Source organism: Phascolarctos cinereus, unplaced genomic scaffold, assembly GCF_003287225.1.
Source record: "Phascolarctos cinereus isolate Bilbo 61053 unplaced genomic scaffold, phaCin_HiC Scaffold_726;HRSCAF=1367, whole genome shotgun sequence".
Taxonomy (NCBI): domain Eukaryota; kingdom Metazoa; phylum Chordata; class Mammalia; order Diprotodontia; family Phascolarctidae; genus Phascolarctos; species Phascolarctos cinereus.
The window spans coordinates 203,688,100-203,710,398 of record NW_027556098.1 but is presented as its reverse complement, the minus strand read 5'-3'; the positions used below and the strand labels follow the sequence as shown (position 1 = coordinate 203,710,398).

General features: G+C 36.2%; 1 protein-coding gene across 2 annotated transcripts in view; it reads right to left on the bottom strand.

Moving 5' to 3' along the window:
* The window catches only part of NCKAP1 (NCK associated protein 1), a 129,884-nt gene that overhangs the window by 19,617 nt on the left and 87,968 nt on the right, over positions 1–22,299 (bottom strand). For both annotated transcript variants that reach the window (XM_021006377.2, XM_021006378.2), the window contains 6 exons: positions 16,757–16,876; positions 13,565–13,704; positions 11,390–11,521; positions 5,983–6,201; positions 5,673–5,803; positions 5,274–5,371 (listed from right to left, as the gene is read on the bottom strand). In XM_021006377.2, coding sequence (XP_020862036.1) covers positions 5,274–5,371; positions 5,673–5,803; positions 5,983–6,201; positions 11,390–11,521; positions 13,565–13,704; positions 16,757–16,876 — 840 coding nt within the window. The remainder of the gene's footprint in view (positions 1–5,273; positions 5,372–5,672; positions 5,804–5,982; positions 6,202–11,389; positions 11,522–13,564; positions 13,705–16,756; positions 16,877–22,299) is intronic.

Here is a 22,299-nt window from a genome sequence, read left to right as displayed (position 1 = left end):
GGAGCTTGCCGTTTCAATTAATCAACAAACGTTTATTAAATGTCTGCTATGTATCAGACATTATATTAGGTGCTGGAGATATAAATAAAAAGAATGAAATAATCCTTTCTCTCAAAGAGCTTGTATTCTGTTCTACTGGGAAAGACAATGTATACATATATAAGTATACTGTGAGTAAACACAAAATAAATAAAAATTAAATACTAAGTACTTTGGGAAGGAGGGTACTGGCATTTAAGGTAGAAGATGGTACTTGGGTTGAGTGGGATTTTGAGAGGTAGAGATAAACAGGAAGGGCATTCTATGCATAGGGAACATCCAGCACAAATGTGTGGGGGATAGGAGAGGGAGTATTCAATGTGAGGAACAGATAAGGCTAGATTACGAAAGGCTTTTAAAACCAAACAGGACTTCATATTTTATCCAAGAGGCAACCTGGAGTTATTGGAATTTGAGTAAAGGTATGACAAGGTTACTTCTACACTTAAGGAAGATTTTTTTTGGTAGCTGTGTAGAGGACAGATTACAGTGGGAAGAGATGTGAAGCAGGGAAACCAATTAATGGAAATGTCTAATAGGTAGGGGGGATGCAACACTAAATGTCAGGGGAAAGACTGGAGATATAGATCTGTGCATCATCCTTTCCCTGTCAAGGCCACCTACTCTAAATGCATCTGTGATACCATCCTGTCTCCTCATCAAACTGCTCCCCAAATTATAATCTCTTATTTTCAATCCCTATCTTTTGATCCATCCATGTTATTTACAAGCATGCCCAGCTTTCCATTAATCCTTTAAAAAATCTTCCCTTGCAATATCATTACTAGGCCTATGACCCCAAGACATCAAAGAAAGGTTCTGTAAATATAAAAATATGATAGCAACTTTTTATAGTGGCAAAGAATTAGAAGCCAAGATAATGTCTATGAAGCGGGAAACAGATGAACAAATTATAGTATAAAAATGTAATGGAATATTACTATGTTGTAAGAAATTACATAAGACATAGTTTTGAAAAAACCTGAGAAGACTAAAATGAACTGATGCAGGGTGCAGTGAGTAGATCCAGGGGAACAGCTTATACTATAATTCCACTGTAAAAACAAACAATTTTGAAACACTTAAGAACTTCTGATCAACGCAATGTTTACCATGATTCTAGAGGACTGATAATAAAGAATGCTATCTAGCACCTGACAGAGAAGTGATGGACTAAATATGTAGAATAAGATACAATTTTTGGTCGTTGTCAATATGGACATTTGTTAAAAGGATTTTTATTTTTCTTCTTTTTCTCTACTGGGGATAGGGAGAATGAAGAAAAAAATGTTTGATAATTGAAAAAAATTAATTTTAAAAAAAGTATCTTTGGAAAAACCTCCCTCACTTGACTCTACATTACCTTAAAGGCATAAATCCTGCATCCTCTCTTTCAAATGAATGAATGGATATGTATCCATAAATGCTTGTTACGTGTAAAGCACTGTGCTAAGTCCTAAGGAAAGAAATATAAAAGTAAGGCAGTCCCTGTTCTCAAGGAGCTCACAACATTTTAAAGGGGAAGACAGCACACACAGGTTTCAGTTTCTTTCAAGTCAGACAGGTTCTACAGCTACAGTGACAAAGCATATGATAATGCATCATCTTTAATATCACTTCCTCATTTCTTAGACTGGCTGCACTACTTTGGAACTTCTGAGTTCTCCACCATGCCCTTGGAAGCTCCCTACTGGGATAACTCATTACTCTGTAAGACCTCCTAAGCTTCGGTACTCCATCTCATCAGATCCTCTGCCTCTTTGATTGGAGGGTGGGGTCATAAACTTCAACCTCCATATAAGGAAAGATCTCAGTTCAGTCTTTTCCTCATTTTTCACCTGACTGAACTGCCTAGGGGACTTCTCTGACTGTCTTCACTATGTCCCCAAGCCTGCTCTCCCTCCCACACCACATCTTCAGCTTCTTTCTGTCTTTTTGTTTGTTTTTATTTTGTTGTTGTTGTTGGTGGTGGTGGTCTTCCTCCACTGGACTGTAAAATTCTTGAGGACAGGGATGGTCTTTTCTTATTTTTTGTGTTCCTAGTGCTTAGCAGAGTGCCTGGCCCACAGTTGGTTCTTAATAAATGTTTACTGACTACTGAATATTTCCATGATAAAATCTTATCAGTTTCTGATATTGAACCATTTGAAAATACCAAGGTCTTCGGTGGCAAGAATTTTCATTTTTAGGTATTCAGTACCTGTGACTGAAGCACCCACAGCTTCCAGGTTGCATTCCTACAGAGGTTGTTTCCAAGGATGATGGTTGCAGGGGCTGAGCTAGAATTAAGGCCAGTGATATAGATGGAGAGGAAGGGTTGCTGCTATTCCCAAGGCTCTTAGGTATAGAGTTATGGCCTATCTCCCTTGAGGCCTAAGCAGAAGTAGTAGTGGTTTGACTTACCTAGCACATGTTTACCTATACCACCTGTCTCTTGCTCAGGCTGTCTGGCTGTCTCAGTTAGGCTGGCCTGCCTATACAACAGTTCCAGTTGGTGGAGATGAACGGCACCTTCTCCACAGAAGTTTATTCCCCAGATGACGACTCCAGAAATAAGACCAATGATCTGGGGACTACTGTGACTTCCAGGGATCTTGGACTTAAATTAGTAAGCAGTTTGTGATGCTGGTGGTGAGGATAGGGACCCTTACCTATAGTAACTGCTATTCCTAAGGTTCTTTTAGGGTCTAGAGTGCTGGGCCACCTCAACAAGCAACTGAGGTGAGTCAGCGGTTAAGATCATGGTGGCAGTTTGACTTTCTTAGCACATGGAGCCCCTCGTTTCTCCCTCAAGGTACTTTGCTTCCCTCACAGGATGGCTGGTACATTCTCCACATTCTTAGAATCCAAACTCGTAACTCTCTACACACATTGCCTTTACTTCTTTTCCCCTTATTCCTCAACCCCTTGCAATCTGGTTTTGGACCCCATCATTCAATTGAACCAGCTCTCTTCAAAGTTGCTAAACTCCATCTTTTAAATGCTAATTCAATGGCCTTTTCTCAATCTTCATTCTTCTCTCCTTCCTGTAGCATATGACACTGATTACTCTCTCCCTCTTGAATATTCTTTCTTCTCTGAATTTTCCAGACACAGCTCTTTGGTTCTCTTTCTTCCTGCCAGATAAATCCTTCTGTTTTTCCTTTGTTGGATAATCATCCATACCTCACCCTCTTATATGCATATGCCCTATGGCTCTGTCCTGGGTCCTCCAATCTTTTCTCCATATATTTCCTCAGAGAACCCATCATGTTCCATAAGTTTAAATGTCACTACCAAGCAGATTACTCTCAGATCTATATATCTAGCCCTGTCTCTCTCTGAGCTCCAGTTTCACATGAAGTCAAGTCAACAAGCATTTACTAAGTGCTTATAAAAATACCAAGGACTGTGCTAAGTACTAGGGATACAAAGAAAGAGAGGGGACAGGGACACAAAAACCAAAGAAACCCATTAAAACCACAAGCTAAATAAGGGATAAATTGGAGATGATCAAGAGAAGAAAGACATTAAGATTAGAAAGTTTCTTAAAGAAAGTGGGACATTAAGAGGCTGAGATGAGGGAAAGAGTTGCAAGCACCAAATGCCAGTGAAAAATCTCAGTTGGGAGATGGAATAGCAAGGAGGCCAGTGACACTAGATAACAAAGTGTGTGGAGGTGACTAAGTACATGCAAGAAGATTGTAATGGTAGGAAGGGGCCAGGTTATAATGGTAATATTAAAAGCTAAAAAAGAGAATGTTATATTGGAGTTTACTGAATGGGGAGTTGCAGGGGGGGGATGATGATATTATCAGACCTATGCTTAAGAAAGATCATTTTTGACAGGTTCATGGAAGATGGACTGGAACAAGGAAAGATGATGCAGGGAGACCAACAAACAGGCTACTACAATAGTTAGGTAAGAAATGATGAGGGCCGGCAATTAGGGTGATGATAGTGTCAGAGGAGAAAAGGGGGAGTATATGAGAGATGTTATAAATGTAATTTTATAGGACTTAGCAACAGACTGAACATGCTTTACTTGATTCACTAATTTCTTTCAAAGCTTAGCTCAATATCACCTTTCTGCATGAGGCTTTTCCTGATCTTGGCTGCTAATGCTAGTCCCCCTAAATTAATTTGTAATTATTTTGTATATACTTATGTATACATGTTGTGTTTCCCTAAAGAATGTAAGTTCCTTGAGGTCAGAGATTGTTTTCTTTATGTATATACACTGTTTAGCTGTTGATGCTCTTTGTCCTTCATTCTTGAAGAGGATCATGACATCAGGAAGGTGATGCCAAGACTTGCAAGTGAATTTGATTTAAGTGAGGGAGGGCTATGCAAAGTCACCAGCTTCACCTTCTCCTCCAGAACCATCTGGGTTCAGTGGCATGATATACATCAGGACAACTGGAGATGCTTCCCCCCAATGCAGTGGGAGACCTTGGCCTTTTTAAGCTAAGGTCCTTCCAAGTTCTCATTGGGACTGAGGCAAAGCCCATTCAGTGATTAAGGCTAGGTAAGAAATGAGGCCCCTTTTACCTAATTTTAAAAAAAAATCAATCTGGAGGGGAAGGCCCTCAGTGTTGCCAGCTAAAACAGAACCAGTTACTATATACATCCACTCAGAGCCTTTAGGGCCCACACAATGACTACTAAGTGGGGTTTGAGCTGGGACCTATTGTTAGCCAATCAATGAGAGCCAGAGTGATCTTTAAGAAAGAAATCTAGTCCTTAAACCCCAAAGTATCTTAGTAGTTTTCACCCATCAAAATTTACATTCTTTTGGGCAAAGCAAACTTTGGTTTTAAGTGCAGGATGGCTGTGCAAAGTCACCTGCCTCACCTTCTCTTCTGGAGCCATCTCGATCCAGTGGCAATATATACATCAGGATGACTGAAGATGGCCCCCATTGTCTAGCTAGTGCCTGGCATAGAGTTAGTGCTGAATAAACTGCTTGTTGATTAATGATCATCATCATAAAAGTTCACATTTAAAAAGCTTTAAGTTTGCAAATCACTTTACACATGTAATTTCTGGACCGCCATTTGTTGAAAATGTTACAGAGTTGATTCTTGTATGGTTTAAAAAGAGTCTCTTCCTATTCTAAAATTCTGTGACTGTTATTAAAAGTGATGAAATAACTAAAATTCTAGACTACATGTTTTGTTTAATCACATCCACAATGACATTTCAAAACTAATTCCAAAGAATTAAAATATAGATAAAATAGTGAAAACTATTACCTTAAGTTCAGCAACTTGTGATGAAATATGCCACATAAGGCTTTCACTGAGGAACTTCATACCATATGGACCTAGCAATTCTGATAGTGATCTCATTTCTAAGAGAGAAAAATAATCCGTTCACTTGAAAGCTGAATTATTTTAATTATTATTAATTATTTTAAAAGTAAACCCCTGAATATCCCAACCATCACACAGAAAAGGAAATCATAAATGCAAAGATCAGAGAAAAGACTTATTTCTAAAAAAAATTCAAAGGTAACCCACAAAGGACACAGAGGTAATTCTACAAAGCTAAGATTTTACTTAAAAGAAAATGACTCCAGGTGGTATTGATTTTCTACAATGAAACCTAAATTAAGACTACAAAAATAACATGAAATTTTCAAACAAGTTCACCTGATATGTCTGAATACTCTTCTGCATTGAAAGTCAACTCATTTTCTGTGGGCAAATTCACAAATGCTTTCATTGCAGGAAAATAAGCTATATGGCCATTGCTGACTTGTCTCAGTAAGGTCTCCAAATACCTAAAGAGAAGCATATGATCATTATGGAAAAAGAAAGATCAAAGCAATAATTCAAAACTTACTATAGGATATACTTTTATAAAAGAGGTTTCAACTTCAGTGGGACTTTTATGTTTATTTTCTTCAACAAAAAAGGGAACGCTATTATATACAAACATACATTCAATTTAAGGTCTTACCAATTTGTGTACAGGCTTGTAATGGTTGGCTCTCCATGACTGTCTAAATGTTGTGTTTGCTGAAGAAGAACATTGTTAAATACCCTTGTAATGTCAATTTGCACATAATTTTCTATTGACTGGAGTACTGTCATGTATGCTCTTACACTTGTTAAGAGCTCTGAAGGTTTTGCAATTTCTTGTGTGGCTTGATTATACATTGTCATCCCCACAATTGACCTTTAAAGGAAAAAAGCAAATGAAATAAAAGATTGTTCACATTATTGTAAAACAGTCATTCACTGAAACCATATAAAAGATTATACATAAGCTATAAACATAGTTTAATAATGTAAAATTATTTAAAATATAATAATTTACATGCAACAAAACCCTGGAATGTGCGGAGGTGGGATATTCTGGAAACTCAATTCCGTTCCATTTTTAAAGCTATAAGTACACAAATAAGTAAAACTTTGTAACAAACACATTGAGATAATTTTTACACATTTATTTTTCAGTTGTCCACAACTGTAAAATGTTATGGCAAGGGCTGGTAGTTCTTACCCGAAGGTCATATTCAACCTTTAGTTAAAATTTCATCTGGCCTTGAAATATTAGTGGCTCTCAGGGACCACTGCTCAAAGAATAATTTGTCCTCTGGTAAAGCTGCCATGGCTCTACCATTCAGAGCAGAATCTTTAAAAGATTGATTGCTAGGGCAGCTAGATGGCACAGTAGACAGAGCTCTGGCCTTGGAGTCAGGACGACCTGAGTTCAAATCTGACCTAAGACACTTGACATTCACTAGCTGTGTGACTCTGGGCAAGTCACTTAACCCCAACTGCCTCACATTAAAATAAAGAAAAAAAAAAGACTGATTGCCAATGACAAGGATAAGACTGGAATGCTCTTCTAGAGAATTTTTCTGTGGAGTCATGATGTTCATTGAATATGTTAAGATCAATGCTTTAAAACTTTTCTTGTCGTAATTTTTTGAGTCTGATAATTTACTCTGAGATTTCAATACGTTACCAAAAAAATTAAATTTTGAAAAAAAAGATACATTCATTCGTATTTGAAATATTTTTCAGTGAGTTACACGAAATTCTTTCACATCATCATTAACAATTTCTATAAGCCCTACTTAGATTTGCTGGTTTTCTTATTCCTGATTTTTTTAGTGAGTAGTTTTGAAAGTGAATTTGAAATATTTATCATCTTTGTACTGAGAAACAAATGCTAACTTTAGTTTAGGCATCCTTGGGTTTTCTCCCCTCTGCCCCCAACAGCAAACATTCACCTTAAAGACAACAGTTTCATATCCTTGTCTCCTACATATATCACGTTTGCCATCAGAAGCAAAAAGAGTACAGCAGTAAAGTTATGCTTGACTTCTGTTTGTATATGAAATACAATGTTGAGATACACACACACACACACACACACACACACACATATACACTCTAACAGTGGAAAAAGACACTTAGATATACTTATATCAGCGCACACGACTTCAGGAAATTTGTTCTGAAAAGTGGGATAGTGCAAATGTAAGAACTGAAAGTTGTGGAAAGTGTGTTTGTTGAATTTGTAAGGCAGCAACACGACAGCTAGCAAAGAGTAAGAGGACCTGGATGGAAAGTCCACCTCTGACACTCATGACTTTGGGCAAGTCACCTAATCCCCCGCTGGACCTTAGTTCCCTTATCTGTAAAATAAAGGGACTGGACTATATATACCCTGTAAGGTCCCTTCCAGCTGTAGATCTATGATCCATGATCTCTGCTTCTTGAAAGATGTCTCAATGACACATATACATAGAAACCTGATCATCTAACATTGTAATTGACTTCAATTTCTAGCCTTCATTTTAATGAAAAATACTTTGAATTCAGAGCAAATTACCTAATGGCAAAAAATAAACAAATTAGTGTTATATTTAACAAATTTTAAGAAGGATATTTTTGATATTTTCTTGCTCAACTCTTATTTTAAAATTTATAGTTTTGTTGTCATATTTCTTACTAATGTAATGCTGAAATTATTCACAATTATTACGATCATAAGGAAAAGTAACTTTTGAACAAAGTAATTAAAAATTTATTTATCTGGCAAGGATGAACATAAGAGACAATTTCCCACTAAGACTGAATCCTTTTTCAATTACTTTAGGTTCCTTAAGCAGACTAGTTTCCAGTATTTGATTTCTTCATATTTATAATTTATGACATAATTTATAACATAATAAACTTATAAGGATCCTTCACTAAAGGCTTACTCCAATATGTCAGAATGAGGTAGGGATGACAAAGGGGATCTTAAAAGTTAGCTTGAGGAATATAAAGTATCAGGTTCCAAGACTAGAAAGGATTTTGATTAAGGGGGTCCAGGGAAGGATTATCTCACAAAATTTCAGAGTTGCAAGGGATCTCAGAGGCCATTTTAGTCTAACCCATTCCTAAACAAGAATCTCTATGATCAATCAACAAATGTTTATCTTTGCTTGGAGAAGAGGAATCTCCTATGTCATGAGGCAGTCCATTCTACTTGATAACTCTTTTAGAAGATGTAAATTTTATTATGTTGATACTTTTTCTAATATTGAACTATCTTTGCATTCCTAGTACAAATCCAATTTGGATAAATTGCTACAGTTTATTTGATGGGATTTTTTTTAGAATTTTTGAATTGCTGTTCAATTAGTATCAATTATATTCCCATATAATATAATGTTATTAATTAAAGATTATTGATTGATTAATTAAATAAAAAATAAGTAATATTAATAATAGGTGTCACAATGGATAGTTCTGGGCCTAGAGAAAGACCTGGGTTGTTTCATGATCCTAATCAAGTCACAACCTCTGTTAACCTCAGTTTCCTCATCTATAACATGGAGATAACTGTACCTACCTTGTAAGGTTATTATGAAGATCAGATAAGCTTACATTTATAAAGTGCCTAGCGCAGTGCCTGGCACTATAAAAACGCTTATTCTCTTAGCCTATAGTTTTACTTTGGTGTTTTATTCTTCCCTGGTTTAAGTAACAGGACAATATTTGCCTCATAAAAGATTCCTGGTAGAGTGTTTGATTTTTCAATTTTAGAGAATAATTTGTATAGTATTGATACTAATTGTTCTTTAAAAGTTTGACAGAATTCTCCTGTGAATTCATTTGAACTAGAAATTTTTTTTCTGTGGTATCTCCTTTACATCTAGTTCTATTTCCTTTTATAAGATTGAATTAATATCTCTATCTGGTCTTCTGACAATTTAAATGTTTCTCTATTTGCATTCATTCAATAAATATTTGTTAAGCACCTACTATGTGCCAGGTACTGTGTTCTCAGTTTTGCAAGCATATAACTGTGCATAAGAGGTTCTGATTATTCTTTCTATTTAATGGTTTTATTGAGATTTCACTATGCAACTCATTGATAAAAATATATTTATATGGAAATTGGTATTTGAACTTACTTCTTTAAGGTGGCCAGTTATTACAAGAGGCAAAGGTAAGGAGGAAGGCAAGGGAGAAAGCCAGGACAAAAGCAAATAAATGGGAGATGAAATTTCATGTGTAAAAAACAGCAAGTAGGTGAGTAGAGCTGAACTGTACCATATGTGGAGGTCAATAAAGTATATGAAGACTAGAAAAGTAGAAAGGAGTCAGGTTGTAAATGGCTCTAAATATCAAACAGAAGACTTTATATTTAATTCTACGGGTAACAGAAAGGTAATGGGAAAATATCAAGGGGAGGGAGAGTGAGGGAAAGACAGACAACATAGTCAGACCCTTGTTTTTAGCAGATTAGTGAAAGATATACTGAGTGGGGAGAGGTTTGGAGCAAGGAGGTCAACTAAAAGGCTACAGAAACAGTTGAAGCAAGAAGGGATTAATTTCTGAACAAAGGCGATAGCTAGGTGATTAGTGTAAGGGGGATACACAAGAGGGATTTTGTGAAGATAGAAATAAGAAGACTTGGTGGTGACAGAGATGGAGATAAGGAGATAAGGTAGTAGAGATAAGGAGTCAGGTGAGAGAGATGTGGTGGGGTGGTGGTATAAAAACAACAAGATTTGGCAACTGATGGAGAAGCGAGGTGAGGAGATGAGGATAATACCAAGGTTGCAAACCTGGGTTAACTAGGAAGGTAGTGACATTACTGACAGTAATATTTGGAAGAGGGAAGGGTTTAGGAAGAAAGATAATGACTTTTATTTTGGACATACTGAATTTGAGATGTTTGTGGGACATCCAGCTTGAGATGATAATGTGGGACAGAAGTACAGGAAAGATAAAATGAGGTAGATCTGGAAGGCAGCTCTATAGAAATGATAATGAAACGCTTTAAGAGCTGAGAGTATAGAAAAAATGAAAAATTAATCACTATTCTTAGAAACTAGCTATTTAACCACTTTCAAATCTCTATGTATACATATTATATGTAAAATCTCTCTTTATATGCATATGTCTAAAACATACATAATCTAGCCTATAGCTACATAATAAGATAATTTTAAGAAATATTTTCCTAAAATCTACTTAAACTAAATTTATATCATTTGTCAGGTTTACCACTGTAATCAATCTACAAATACTTAAGTACTGACTATATGCTATGCACTAAGGCTACAAGACAATAACAACAACAAAAAATAGTTCTTGCACTCAAGAAGCTTACATTGTTTTGGAGAAAATAACATGAAAAACATATAAATACACATAGAAAGTAAACACAAAGTGATTTTTGGGGTAGATGAGTAGGCGAGGTTTCACATAGGAGATGGCACCTGAGTTAAGTTTTGAAGGAAGCAAGGGATTATAAGCAGTGAAGAATCCATTCTAGAAAAAGCCATACTAGCTCTTCATAAATGTCATACAATTTTCCTGGAAGTCAATGTCAAATTAACTGGCTTATAGTTTGCAGATTTAGTCAGTCAATAAATATTTATCAAGTACCTGCCATGCACCAGGCATTATGCAAAAGTGCTGGGTTTACAAAGAAAGATAAAAGACTCTCTCTGTTCTCAAGGAGTTCATAGTCTTATGGAGGAGGTAACGTACAAACAACTATGTACAAACAAGCTTTATACAGGATAAACTGGAAACAATCAAGAAAGGGACAGTATTAGAACTGAAGGGGATTAGGAAAGCCTCCTATAGAAGGTGAGATTTTAGCTGAAGCTTGAAAGAATCCAGGGAAGCCAAGAGGGAGAACACTTTATGCATGGGGAACAGCCAGTGAAAATCCCTGGAGTCAAGATGTGGGAGGATATATGGGATGGCACTCCAGTTAATAAACCATATTAAAAAAATTCTAATATCTGGGCTCCCAAGTTCTAAAAGGAAACATTACAGAGATGCTAAGATTTAATATAATAAAATTTCTAATTAGAGGAAATATAGTTCATATCCTATCTTACTTGGTAAAGCGAATTTCCAGATGAGAAGTCAAATATTCTCTTGGAGTAAAGGTGTGTTCCCAAACGGCCATGTTTGGTACATAATTTATAGAGAAACAAAGTTCAGAAAGTGCAGTGTGCAATTTATCAAGGCTGAAATAGAGACAGGGAAAAACAGTAAGTAAAACATTAAACAATGTATGAAGAAATAAATTCATTTTTATAATCACCAGATTTAAGGTAGTATCTTTCTATCAGAATGCAAAGGTTGAGAAATTCTTCTATATAATTTCCCTGGATCTAAAGTACACCACATTAAAGTTTTCTGAGAGATCACATATATTACAAATGTTACTTATAAATTCAAGAATTATTCCTTTGACCCAAATACAGTCAGACAATACTACTGAATAAGAATTATCAATGAGGGAAAAAAATTGAGTTCATTCAATTTATAGGTAAATTACTATTATCCCCAGTTGTAGTTATACTTACACCACATTTTTGGTAGATAAAAGGTCAATTAAAAGTTTTTAAAGAGTATCTATAAAATGTTCCATACTTTGATAGAACTTTACTTTAAAATAATATAAACTGAAGAATGAGACACACATTTTTGGACATGGCTAATGTGGGATTTTACTTGGGATGACTATGCAAAGGTGGATTTTTTCCCCCCTAAACCATGGGTGGGGGAGAGGGTAAAAGTAAATGCTTAATTACAAAAACATATTATTTTTTAAATTTTTCAAAAAAAAGAAAAAGAAAAAGAAAAGAAAACTGGAAGCAGCTAGATGACTCAGTGGATAGAGCACTGGGACTGGAGTCAGAAAGATCTGAATTCAAATCTGGTCTTAGACATTTCCCAGCTATGTGACCCTGAGCAAGTCACTTAACTTCTGTTTGCCTTAATCCACTGGAAAAGGAAATGGCAAATCACTCCAGTATCTTTCCCAAGAAAACCCCACGGACAGCACTGGCATGGTCCACAGTGTCACAAAGAGTAGGACATGACTGACTGAACAAACACAAATTTTTTAAATGTTATAAAAAAAATCATTCACTATTCCAACTCCTCTCCCCCCTAAAAAAAACACCTTTGGTATTTAACGGGCCTGAAAACAAAGTTAAGAGAAAATGACAGCTATAATTTTACATGATAAAACATGCAACAGCCACAAATGACTCAAAAGACTTTCGATTTTTTTAAAAAACTGGTAAGAGGGGCAGCAAGGTGGTGCAGTGTGTAGAGCACCAGCCCTAAAGTCTGAAGGACTTGAGTTCAAATTTAATCTCAGACACCACTGGGTAAGTCACTTAACCCTGATTGCCCCCCCAAAAAGATTATCATAGGGGCAACTAGGTGGCGTACTGGATAGAGTACCAGCCCAGGAGTCAGGAAGCCCTGAGTTCAAATTTCACCTCAGACACTTGACACTAGCTGTGTGACCCTAGGCACGTCACTTAACCCCAAATGCCTCACCAAAAAACAAAACAAACAAACAAAAATGAGAGGAAATTATATACCCAAGGAATACTTAAGAGTTCTTCTAAGTCATTCATTAATAGTGTACACATGGTACCTACCACACATTACTTGATGTTTTATTCAAAACTCAGGGCAACAGGTTAGAACTACACTTTGGGATTAGAGAAAGCAATAACTATGACTAGCCAGATTCACAGCAAAAATGGTAAGAATTACAATTTAAACAGATTGGTTCTCCCCTTATCAACCTACATAATGCAGTCATAAATTATCCCTAAAACAAAAAAGAAAAATAACGAATAGAAACACAAAATTCCAAAATGGTGACAACTCCTCAGTATATGAGCAGAACCAAGAGAACATTGTATACAGTAATAGCAATATTGTTTTAAGAACAACCTTGAGCAAATGACTATTTGACTATTATAAACACCCAAATTATCTACAAAGGACACACACACATACATATCTGTGTCTAATGGGTAGTCATCTTGGGGAGGAGGGGAAAAAATTTACATGATAACTTTATTACATATTTTAAAAGAATAGCAAGTTGCATATAATAGATTTGCAGTTTCCAGTGTAACCATCTTTTTTAAAAAAATTATACTATGCTATGGAAATGCTTGTTTTACTCCATAAATTAAAAATAAGATAAATAAACTAAAAGAAAAAATGAGAGTATGGAATTAAAGCATATGACTTACTTGGTTACAACCAGCCGGTTTTTCCTCATGCTCTCAACTCCTGGTTTCTCCCTTTCAGGTTCCCCTTTTTTTCCAGTCTGTTTTTTTGATTTTTTGTTGACTGCCTGACTGATGGTTTTGGCACAATGTTTTGGCAGCAACTATATTTTAAAAAATAATAGAAAATCTCTTTTCAATAAATGAAATTAAGAGCATAATTATGATTAAAAGCACATCACAAGAAAATATGAAAAACTCTTTTTCTTTTAATACTGTCTAATTTTAAGGAGTAATATCTATACTAAGGGGCAGCCTATTTCTGACTAATATGGCATTTTCTCTTAAAATGGGGTATCATTTTAAATTTATTGGCTTATTCCCCACTGTCCTTCACTCCCGATATTTTCACTCTACATGTTGGGCTAGAAAAAATAAAGAAATCACTTGTTCCCTTCCACTCCCTATTCTAATGCTCTCTAGGGCCAGGACAAATCTAATCCTTTTTCCACAAAACAGTCTTTTAAGACTTGGAGAGATATCACGTCTTTCCATGATTAACATAACTGACTCCTTTAACCAAACCTTATAATACAATCTCAAGGCCCCTGACCATATTAACTGCTCTCCTCAAAGACCCCCATCTTACTAATGCTCTTCCTAGAAGATGGTACCCAAATCAAACACAAATACTCCAGATATGGTTCAACCAGGGCAAAACCATTATCTAAGATTACCTAAATTATCTAAGACTGCCTAAGATTACATTAGTTTTCTTAACTATTCTTTAATATCATTAACTCATACTGAGTCAGTAGTTCACTAAAAGTCACATATTTTTCACAGAATTTGTTATCTAGCTATGGCTGTTCCATATTCAATTCAATCAGTTACCAAGCATGGGTACCAGGGTCAGGAAACCGGAAAATTTCAACATTATTATAACACTGGACCAATTCAATTTTATTAAATGGACAAGATGTACCACAGATATATGTGTGCTATCCTCCCAATAGATTACAAGTTCTTTAAGGTCAGGGACTACTGTGTTTTTGTATTTTGTATATTTTATACTGTGATTTGTTTATGTATTGTAACCATGATGACATACACATTGTGGAATAGATGCTTAAATATGGAATACAGTAATTCCCTGAAGGCTTACTGAAATTAGCAGGTCTTAGCTTGCCTTTTCAGTGAATGGCCTCCCAGACTAGACTATAAAACAATTCCATAATTGATTTGTTTTTAGAATGGCTCAATCATGCACTAAGGACCATAGCATTTCAAAGAACCCTCCCTCAAATCATGAATGCTATTTTACTACTTAAGTCCTTCTAGACTTCAGTTTTCTCATCTACAAGATCATCTAGACTAGATGATCTCTTCAGCCTTTTCCATTTTTAAATCTATGATCTCAGTGAAGTACATAGAGTCATTTACCTCTATATTACAGTCACTTCAGTTTTTCTAAATGTCAGAAACAAGTATGATATAATGGGAAAAGTGTTGAAACTTGGGATTTAGAAAACACCTGTTTTCTACCATATACTACCAGCTAGAACTGTTTTGAGCAAGGAAGTAGATATGGAACCTAGTTGTGGGCCATTAGAGAAAGAGCAGTATAAAAGCAATTTTTAGGCTCCTGAGACTCTATGGAAACTCCTTGCTAAATGCATTTTAACCACCTAGAGAACTGAACCTATCCAATAGCAAAGAAATGTTTTGGTAAGCAGATGTTTGTATCAGATGCAGAACCTGATGCAGACACCTGGGTTCAAATTCTGGGGCTGATATTTTTAGCTGTGTGACAAAGTAAATTACTGAACCTCTAAGCCTTAGTTTCCTCCTCTAATAAAGAGGATAATCATTCCTGAAGTACCTCACAGGTTTGTTGTAGAGATCAGATGAGATAATAATTGCAAAGCATTTAGAACAGTGCCTGGCACACAGTAGGCACTATATAAATGCTAGCTATTATTACCATCTACCTCACAAGGAGGTTATGTGAATCAAATGAGGTAAAGTAAACCTTAAAGTGCTGTACAAATGTCAGCAGTCATTGTCTTTCTTCCTTCAGTGACATCACTTTTGGTCAACATATCATCTATGTCTTGATGTTCTTTACTGCTTCTCTGCCTGAAAATCACTCTCCTCCCATTTATTAACATTTTCCCTATTCTTTTTGATATTTTATCTCCTTTCTGTGATATCTTTCTTCTTTCTGTACATCCTAATTTTATGATTGTATACGTTTAGGTTGACATGCTGAAATGGATCTATAATCTTCTTGATGTGGAAGGTCTAGCCATTCCCTTCTAGTATCTTCACCAAGGATATACTCCATGTATGTGCAGATTAACCTCATAAAAAATTTATACAGATGGGAAAGCAGACATAAGCATTCTTTTTTTTTTTGGTTGCCTTTTCTTGGTAATAATAAGGTCTGAGATTTTTCTCTCAACCTTCAGAAACCCTAAGAATCAATTCAATGCCCCCCAAAATTCTGTCACCTCCAGACGACCTCCTCTGTATATCTTTGTTTTAGTCTAGCTGCTTTTCCTCATCTTTGTTTTCTTCACTGACATTTCCATTTTTTCTACAAGGACTTTGATGTTATAGTTCTATTGTGGTTTCCTCCACTATCCCTGATGGTGAAAAGGGTGTTAGAAAAATCACTACAGATCTTTTCCCTCATTTATTCTTCTCTTTCCAGCTTCATCCATAATTTCCTTGAGATGACTTAGCTTAGTTCTGCAACCTTTGGAAAGGTTTCTTTAAGCTTTCCCCCCCTCCCCACCCCCATTTTGTGAAGTGATACTGCTCATAATCTTCAACATCTTTTTTGTATGATTTTATAAATGAGTTTATATTCTAAATTGGTGTGGCCCTTGGCTGTCATTTATCTCTACCTGGTGAGTTGAGTATTTGCTATGTAGGATATTTCTTAAGCTTTTGGAGGTTCCTTATTATAAAAGTTGATTTATATTATTTAAATTTACGTAGGAAACTGTTATAATTGTTGTTAATGTCCTTTCTTCAATCCAGTTCCCATTTTCCAACATCTATAAAACCATACCAGTTTGAAAAAATAGCAAAAAAATGAACTCAGAATCAAAAGTCAAAATATCACTCAATTTCTGACCACTGCTCACATTTTTCTACGTTCATAAACAAAATTTCTATTTGCACTGAAGGGAAAAATTAAATTCTTACCTGGTCACTAAGAGTACACTGTTCTGTGCAAATATCTGTTATGAGATTTCTAGCCTGCTTAGCCATTTCATCCAAGAACATGTTACATAATGAAAGACTCCGATCCCCAATATGATGTCTCTGTCAAAACAAAATATGTAAATGTTTTAAAACATACATTTCCTTTAAGAATAAGACTGAATGACATAATTCTTGAAGAAAGAAGGGTAATTAAGTTAATTACCGAATCTCTAAACTAAACTACTAACTAAACTAAACTAACTAAACCTCTACTAAACCACTGGATTGTAAAGGACAGACATGTTATCTCATATTTCTTGTTATCCCTCTGGATACCTAGCACTTAAGGGGTACATAATAAATATCTAATTTCATTGATTTGATTTTATAAAGTACTACTCTTTGAAAAAAGATTTAAAAGGGTCAAGAAGATCTTCCATAATGTAAAAGAATATAAATATTTTCATTTAATATGTATTTAGTTCATAATCTTTTCAAAAAACTCCTTGATCAGGTATGGATTGAACTAGGTAGACTCTGAGATCCTTTTCAACTCTGTGATTCTACATCTTAACCACAGTATATACAAACTAAGAAGACAATCCATTTATTAAACACAAACTTTAGAAAACAGATTTAAAAGCCAAAGCCAATGTGGTGATGTGAATAGGCAGTTAATTTCTCTAGAAATCAATAATTTTCCCTTTTCATTACCCCAATATATGTTCATACTCTCTTTTCTTGGCTAACCTCTCTTTGAGTTTTTGGTGACACTGCTCTCTCATGGTTTCCCTACTACCTGCCTAATCAGTCCTTCTTAATCACCTTTGCTGGATCTTCATACATAATCCATCCCCCTAATATGAGTGAAATGTGACTATACTCTAAATTTCTGTCCTAGGTTCTATTCCCTCTTTTCTCTATACTATCCTTTTATGACTTCATCAGATCCTATGGATTTAAATATCATCTCTATGCAAATGTCTCCCACATCACTAACTGCCTATTGAACATTCCTATCTGGATGTCTAATGGCATATCAAATTTAATGTAAAGAAAAACAGAACTCATTACTGGTCCTCCTCAAACCCCCAAATTCCCCATTTCTTTTGAGTGCACCATCACCTTTCCAGTCAACAGCATTTGCAGCCTCATCTCCTCACATTCATCTGCTTATCCTTCATCACACATATTCAACAGTTATAAAGTCTATAATTATATCTCAACATCTCCTCTCATATCCATCCCATTCTCTCTCCTGTCAACAGGCAATCACAACTTCATGAAACTTATATGAAAACTAGGTTTACTATGAGATAAACGAACATGCATGTGGAACCCTAAGCCAGGGCAAAGAGTTCACCACCCAAACAGAAGTTTGTGTATTTATGAAATTGTGACACAGAGAGGAGTTGAAACAGAAATCGCTACCTAAATGAGTGTGTCAGGGGAGGAGAAATCATAAATAATTAAGATGGTAAAGACAGCATTTTTGTCCCTTGAGAAAGGCTAGACTATGAAGATATGATGGTCTGCTTGTCTACAAGGGTCCTAACAGCATAAGAAGTTTCCTAGTCTAGTGCAGACTGACCAGCACCTGTTTTGACTCCCAAGGATAACAAGGAGTCCAGCTTGGGGCACAAAGAACAAATTATGTCAGAGCCTCCTGCTTATTCCAGGTCCAGTATTTCTGGAAAATAAGACAACTCAAAAAGACAAGTTCAGGGGATCCCTTAACATTTCTTAACACTCCTCACACAGCTACCACCCTAGTTTAGGCCCTCATTACTTTGACTGTTGCCAACTTTAATTCTCTCCCCAATCCAATTCATACTCTATATAGCTATTAATGTTACTCTCCTAAAAGATATCTGAATATATCACTTTCCTACTCAATTAAATCCAGAGGCTCCCTATTGTTTCTAGGATTGAATATGCCTCTATTTAGCATTTAAAGTCCTTCACAACTTGTTTCCACCCTATCTTTTCAGCCCTATTATAAATTATTCCCCTTCAAGTGCTCTGTGGTTTAGCCAAACTGGCCTTCTTTATCTTCTGTATACAAGACATAGCTGTCATCTCTGTGCTTTACCACCTGTGCAAAGCTGCCCTCCATGCTTCAAATGCACTCTGTATTTTCCCCTTTCTTGGAATTTCTGTTACCTTCAAAGCTCAAGTATCATATTGTACTCAGTTTTTCCTGATTCTCCCCCACCCAGGCTATTAATGCTCCATCACCCAATAACTTTGCATTTATTTTGTATATGTTTAAGTGCACGTTTCTCTGTACGGAATGTAAGTTCCTAAATGAGCAAGGGCTATTTCATTTATGGCTTTGAATCCCATGGAGGCTAAGTGGCACAGTGGACAGCATTGGGCTTAGAGTTAAGAAGACCTGAATTAAAATCCAGCCTCATACACTTACTTAACTGTGTGACACTGGGCAAGTTACGTAACCTCTCTGCCTGCCTCAATTTCCTCAGCTGTAAAACTAAAACAATAGCACCTACTTCTTGGGTTATTGTGTGGATTAAATGATGTAATAACTGTAAAGAGCTTAGCACAGTACCTGGCACATAATAAGTACTTAATAAAAGTTTGTTGAATGATCATGAGGGAAAAACCCCACTACTCAGAATACCCTTTGTATATGCCAGTGTATACTGCATAATTTTTCTGATATATGACTTTGATCATAATTCTTGCTCCAAGGTCCTCAGTGAACACTAGCCTCAAAAAAAACAAGTGTGTATTATTAGGACAGAGGGAGAAAAAATAAAGGAAGAGAGAACTTAAAAGAAAAACAGAAAATGAACTTGATGGGAAAAACATTAAAAACAAAAGAGATACTATAGGGGTGGGGGGATAGAGGAGGGGATTTCCCATAATTAATTGCTAGGGAGGAACCTGCTTCTGGGCCAAGAAAGGACCCAGGGATAGAAGAGAAGGGCTGCTCATTCACCCCACGGGTTCAACATAAACAAGTCTCAACTTTCTGAGCTGTTCACTTTACCCATTGGGGTAGCTCAGGGGAGTGATAAAGTTTTTACCCAGGAGTATGTAAAACACAAATATGTTCACAACTCCCTGCACTGGCTATACTTTCCTTCCTTCTTTATCTTGACCCCTTGGTGAACCAATTCATCTCCACACTGTCCTATTGAGTCCTTTGCCCACTACCCCATTAAAAATCATACCCTGCTAAACATCAGACTTGGGTTACTTCTGCAGTCTACTACGTTTACTGCTACTCACTTGTGTCGAGAAGGCAAAAAAATCACAAAATCATGCTAAATACACTAATTTTAAGTGACATAATTTCAACTAACCCTCCCTCCCTTTTTAAATCCTTTGTTAACCTGGTCCCTTGCCTAACTTTCCCATCTCCTTATACCTTATTCCCCTTCACACATCTGTGACCTAGTGGCATTGGCCCCTTTGCTCTTTCCTGCACACAACACTCCATCTCCTGACAATGTTTACCCTGGCTATCCCCAATGCTGCAACTCTTTCTCTCATTTCCATCTACCAGCTTCCTTTAAATTTCAAAGTCTTACATTCTACAAGAAGCCTCTTTCATCTTAATGCTTTTCCTCTGTTGATTACCTCCAATTTATCTTGTATGTATCTTTTCTGTACAAGGCTGTCTTAAGGTTTCTGTCCCATTAGACTGTGAGCTCCTTAGAAGCAGTGACTGGTGTGGGATTTTTTTGTTTTTGTCTTTGTTTGTATCTCCAGTGCTCAGTACAGTACCTGGTACATACAGGCACTTACAAATGCTTGTTGACTTGACATTCCCTTCTTATTTCTTCCTTTAAGGTTCAGCTGAGGTCTCCCTTTTCTGTGAAACTTTCCCTGATTCCTCCAGTTGCTGGTGCTCTCACCTTCCTGAAATTACCTTGAATTGACTTATATCTGAATATGTGTTTTATCTACCAGAAGAATCTAAACTCTTCAAGGGAGTATGGAACTGTTATTACTATTGTCTCTGGCACCTAGCACACTGTACCTTACACAAGGCAGGCACTTCCTTGTCGAGATTAAATATACATAAAGTTCTAAAGTAGTATATAATCATAAAATCTCTTTTGAAGAGACCTTTGGCCACCGAGTCCAACCTACACTCCATACTATGTCCAACAATTGGTCCTTTAACTTGAAGACCTTTAATGAAAGGAAACTAACTCTGAAGACAACCCATTCCAATTTTGGATATCTATATCTATCACAGTTAAGATTTTCCTTACATGAAGCCTAAATTTGTCTCCTTACCAATGCCACTCATGACTCCTAATTTTACTCTGAAAGAAAGCAGAACAAATCTAATAAATGTGACATACCATTCATTTAGAGCAGAACTTCTTAAACTGTGGGTCGCAAGCCCACATGGGGTCACGAAAAATTTGGCAAAAATTAATTCAAAATCAAACTCATAATGCATCTGCGGTGTTTCTGGAAGTGCTTGCTTGTGTTGCATTGTACAACTTCACAGCAGCGTTGGTTCTTAACACAAAGCATGTGCACTTTGCACTGCACATACCAACACTCCACATAATGCCAGTGAATGTTGCTGAAACATAAAAAGGGGTTGCGAGTGGAAAAAGTTTAAGAAGCCTGATTTAGAGACAGCTGGTGGCTCAGTGAATGAATAGAGCGCTGGGCCTGGAGTCAAGTCTGACACGACTGATTAACTGAACAACAACAACACTGTTAATTTAAATTATAGTAATGTATCAAACTTATTTATACCACTAGAATATAAGCTTTTTGCTGATAGAAATCATGTATTATTTAATTTTTTTCTCTCTCTCAGCCTCTACTACATAAAACACCTTATATACCAAGCTCTCAGTAAAGGTCTAATTAATCTGACCTGGATAAATAGAATGGAGGAAAAAATGTAAACGTTACTAAAATAGTTACAATAAGTGGTTAAAGGTGAAATTCTATTTTTAAAAAGTCTACCCAGTATTCGCATCTTTTTTGTTCATGCTAATTTCCATTGTATTTGGCTCACTCCCCATTATATTCCTTAATCTGTGGATTTTTACCTCTTCACCAAAATGGCCTTACCCCTACTCAAGTATCCTTACTCCTGTCATCTCCCCTCTGCTTTCCAGTTCCTCTTTAGGTGTTATCTCTCCCACTAGAAAATAAGCTTCTTGAAAAAAGAAGCTATTTTGCTTGTATTTGTGTTCCCAGCACTTAATACAGGGCTGGCACAGAGTAAGTGCTTAACAACTTTTCCCTTCTTCCCTCTTGCTTATTCTCTCCCTCCCCAATCCAGTTACCCCATCTCTCATTGCTTTCATTACCAGAAGGCTGAACACAGTAATTTATAAAGACTACCTAACAAAGGAATAGCAAGATGACAGAGTGTCAGTGCATAGAATGTCCACATTGATGAGATGAGATCTCTGAAATATTTAAATAAGTCTACTTCTAAAAGATCATATGCCTATCTTATTGGACCAAAAAATTTTAAATCGATTAACCTATCACTCCTCCCCTCTCTATTGAAACTAGTAGAAAAATAAGCAAGA